This window comes from Lipotes vexillifer, unplaced genomic scaffold, assembly GCF_000442215.2.
Source record: "Lipotes vexillifer unplaced genomic scaffold, Lipotes_vexillifer_v1.1 scaffold1006, whole genome shotgun sequence".
Taxonomy (NCBI): Eukaryota; Metazoa; Chordata; class Mammalia; order Artiodactyla; family Lipotidae; genus Lipotes; species Lipotes vexillifer.
This window is the reverse complement of record NW_006789838.1, coordinates 371283-374450: the sequence shown is the minus strand read 5'-3', so window position 1 is coordinate 374450 and position 3168 is coordinate 371283. Positions and strand designations below refer to the sequence as shown.

General features: G+C 41.8%; 1 protein-coding gene across 1 annotated transcript in view; it reads right to left on the bottom strand.

Annotated features, from left to right (window-relative positions):
- The window catches only part of STK26 (serine/threonine kinase 26), a 22205-nt gene extending 21653 nt beyond the window's left edge, over nt 1-552 (bottom strand). The window contains exon 1 of the mRNA XM_007462864.1: nt 355-552. Coding sequence (XP_007462926.1) covers nt 355-552 — 198 coding nt within the window. The remainder of the gene's footprint in view (nt 1-354) is intronic.
- Nucleotides 553-3168: the final 2616 nt, after the last annotated feature.

Sequence of the window (3168 nt, the reverse complement as noted above, 5' to 3'; positions counted from 1 at the left end):
TGCTGAAAACAACCTGGAGCCTGACATAAAGGCTCTTCTACAACCAAGGCTATAAAGAAAGAGTTGCACAGAGTTGGGCAGGAAGGGAGGAAAAGCGATCTTGTTGGGACAAGTGCCCAAGGAGGGGACACACAAGAGGCAGGGGATATCACAGCCTCAAGGATCCTCCGTGGGTAGTGATGGGTTCAAGCCACATGTTGGGCCTGAGTCTGGGAAGACAAGTCCCCTTAGCTGGTTTGAAAACCAGTGGGACTTACCAGAGGGCTGTAAGAAACTGACACTCCACTCATGAAGAGCATGCACACACTTGCTTACTCCCAGGGAGCAAGGCGGAGGAAACAGACTGAAAACTACCTGGAGCTCCGGCTGGTTTCCCGCAACTGCCACAGCCTGCTCCCCAGCCTGCACCGGGTGCCCACTACAGCCTCTCTTGCTCTGGTGCAGCTCTCCACTGCCACAAAGGCTGCTGCTGCCAAGGAGAGTGTTCACACTTAGAGAGAATGGAGCTGCCTCAGACCCAACCCTGCCTCTGAACAAGGGGAAGGCAGCCATTACCAGCATGCACACGAGGAAGCAGCAGATTGAAAATTGCCTGGGGCTCGGACCAACTTGCTGGGACTGTCCCAGCACTTACCCTGGCCTGTCCCACAGGCCCCCTCTAGTACCTGTTGCTCCAGTGCTGCTCTCCACTAGGGCAGAGGTGCCATTGCCAGGGGGGTTGTGCACACACTTAGAGGGAAAGGAACCAGCTCGGACCTGACCTTCAGGGCTTCTGCTCCAGTACCTTGGGCACCAACTCTGCCCTCAGTGAGGTGGTGATGGCCGCTGAGCATAGAAGAAGCCCTGGCTCTGGCTCTAGCCCTTCCATCTCCAGCACCACCTTCTACCAAGCTGATAGCTGCCAGCACACCCTGGGGGAAGATGTGACTCTTGCTCACGTCAGATCTGGCTCTCCTACCATAGCCACTGGGCACATGTAGACTGTATAGGGATGCTCCCACAGAAGCGTCAGATAGGTAACTCTTTCACCTAACTTCATAGAGACAGAGAAAGTTAAACAAAATGAGAAGACAGAAGAATATGTTTCAAATGAAAGAACAAGAAAAAAAAAAACCTGAAAAAAATCCTAATGAAAGAGAGATAATTAATTTACCAGATAAAGAGTTCAAAGCTTTAGTAATAAGAATACTAGCTGAACTTGGGGAAAGAATAGATGAACACAGTGAGAATTTTAGCAAGTAACCAGAAAGTATAAAAACAAACCAGTCAGAACCGAAGAATACAATAACTGAAATGAAAAATACACTAGAGGGAATTAATAGAAGATTAGGTGATACAGAATAATGCCTAAGTGACCTGGAAGATAAAAGAATGTAAATCATGCAGTCAGAAGAGCAAAAATAAAAACACATTTCTGAAAATGAGGATAGTTTAAGGGGCTTATGAGACAACATCAAGCATACTAACATTTGCACTGTAGGGGTCCCAGAAGGAGAAGAGAGAGAGAGAAAGGGGTAGAAATGTACTTGATGAAATTATGGATGAAAAATTCCCGAAGCTGAAGAAGGAAATAGATTTCCAGGTACAGGAAACACAGAGAGTCCTAAACAAGATGAACCCCAGGAGAACCAGACCAAGAAATATCAGACTTAAAATGGTTAAAGATAAAGAGAGAATTCTAAAGTCAGCAAGAGAAAAATAAAGAGTCACATACAACAGAACCCCCATAAGGCTATCAGCTGATTTTTCTGCAGAAATTTTGAAGGCCATAAGGGCATGATATATTTAAAGTGCTGAAAGGGAAAAACCTACAACCTAGGATACACTACCAAACAAGGCTATCATTCAGAATTGAAGGAGAGATAAAGAACTACTCAGACAACCAAAAACTAAGAGTTCATCAATAGTAAACTGACCTTACATGAAGTGTTAAAGGGTTTTCTTTAAATGGAAAAGAAAAGGCTACAAGAAGTAAGAGTTTATAGGAAAGGAAAAATCCCACTAGTAAAGGAAAATATATAGTAAAGGATGTAGACCAATCACTTAAGTAAACTAGTATGGTTTGTGAACACCTAGAGGGGTGGGATAGGCAGGGTGGGAGGGAGGGAGATGCAAGAGGGAAGAGATATGGGAACATATGTATATGTATAACTGATTCACTTTGTTATAAAGCAGAAACTAACAACAACAACAAAAAGAAATGAACTATCAAGCCATGAAAAGACATAGAGGAAACTTAAATGCACATTACTAAGTGAAAGAAGCCAATCTGAAAAAGCTACATACTATATGATTCCAACTATATGACATTCTGCAAAAAGACAAGCTGTGAAGACAGTAACATGATCAGTGTTTGCCAGAGGTTAGGTGGGAGGGAGGGATGAATAGCTGGAGCACAGAGGACTTTTAGGGCAGCTGAACTATTCCACATGATACTACAATGGTAGATACAAGTCATACATTTGTCAAAACCCATAGAATGTACAATACCAAAGGTGAACCCTAATGTAAACTGTGGACTTTGGGTACTAATGATATATCACTGTAGATTCATCAATGAACAAATGTACCCCTTTGGGGTAGGATGTTGATAACGGGGGGAGATACTGTGCACATGTGGGCATGGGGGTATAGGAGAACGCTCTATTTCTGTTCAATTTTGCTGTGAACCTACAATTGCTCTAAAAAAAGTTTATTAATTAAAAAAAAGACAAAAATTGTAAAATCAAGTACAATGATACAAAGGTAAGAGACAAACACAAAGATGTAAGATATGTCATCAAAAACACACAATGTGGGGGAGAGGAGTAAAAAATGTAGATCTTTAAAATGTGGTTGAACTTAAATGACTACCAGTTTAAAACAAGTAGATATAGTTATAGGCCAACATATAGGAAACTGATGGTAAGCACAAATCAAAAGCCAACCATAGATTAAAGAAAAACGAAAAAGAAAGGAACACACACATACCATTTAAGAAAATCTACAAACCACAAGGGAAGAAAAAGAAGAAGAAATGAACAAAGAAGTACAAAAACAACCAGAAAACAAGTAATAAAATGGCAATAAGTAGATACCTATCAATACTTACCTTAAATGTCAATGGACTAAATGCTCCAATCAAGAGACACAGGGTACCTACTATATAGCACAGGGAACTCTTCTCAA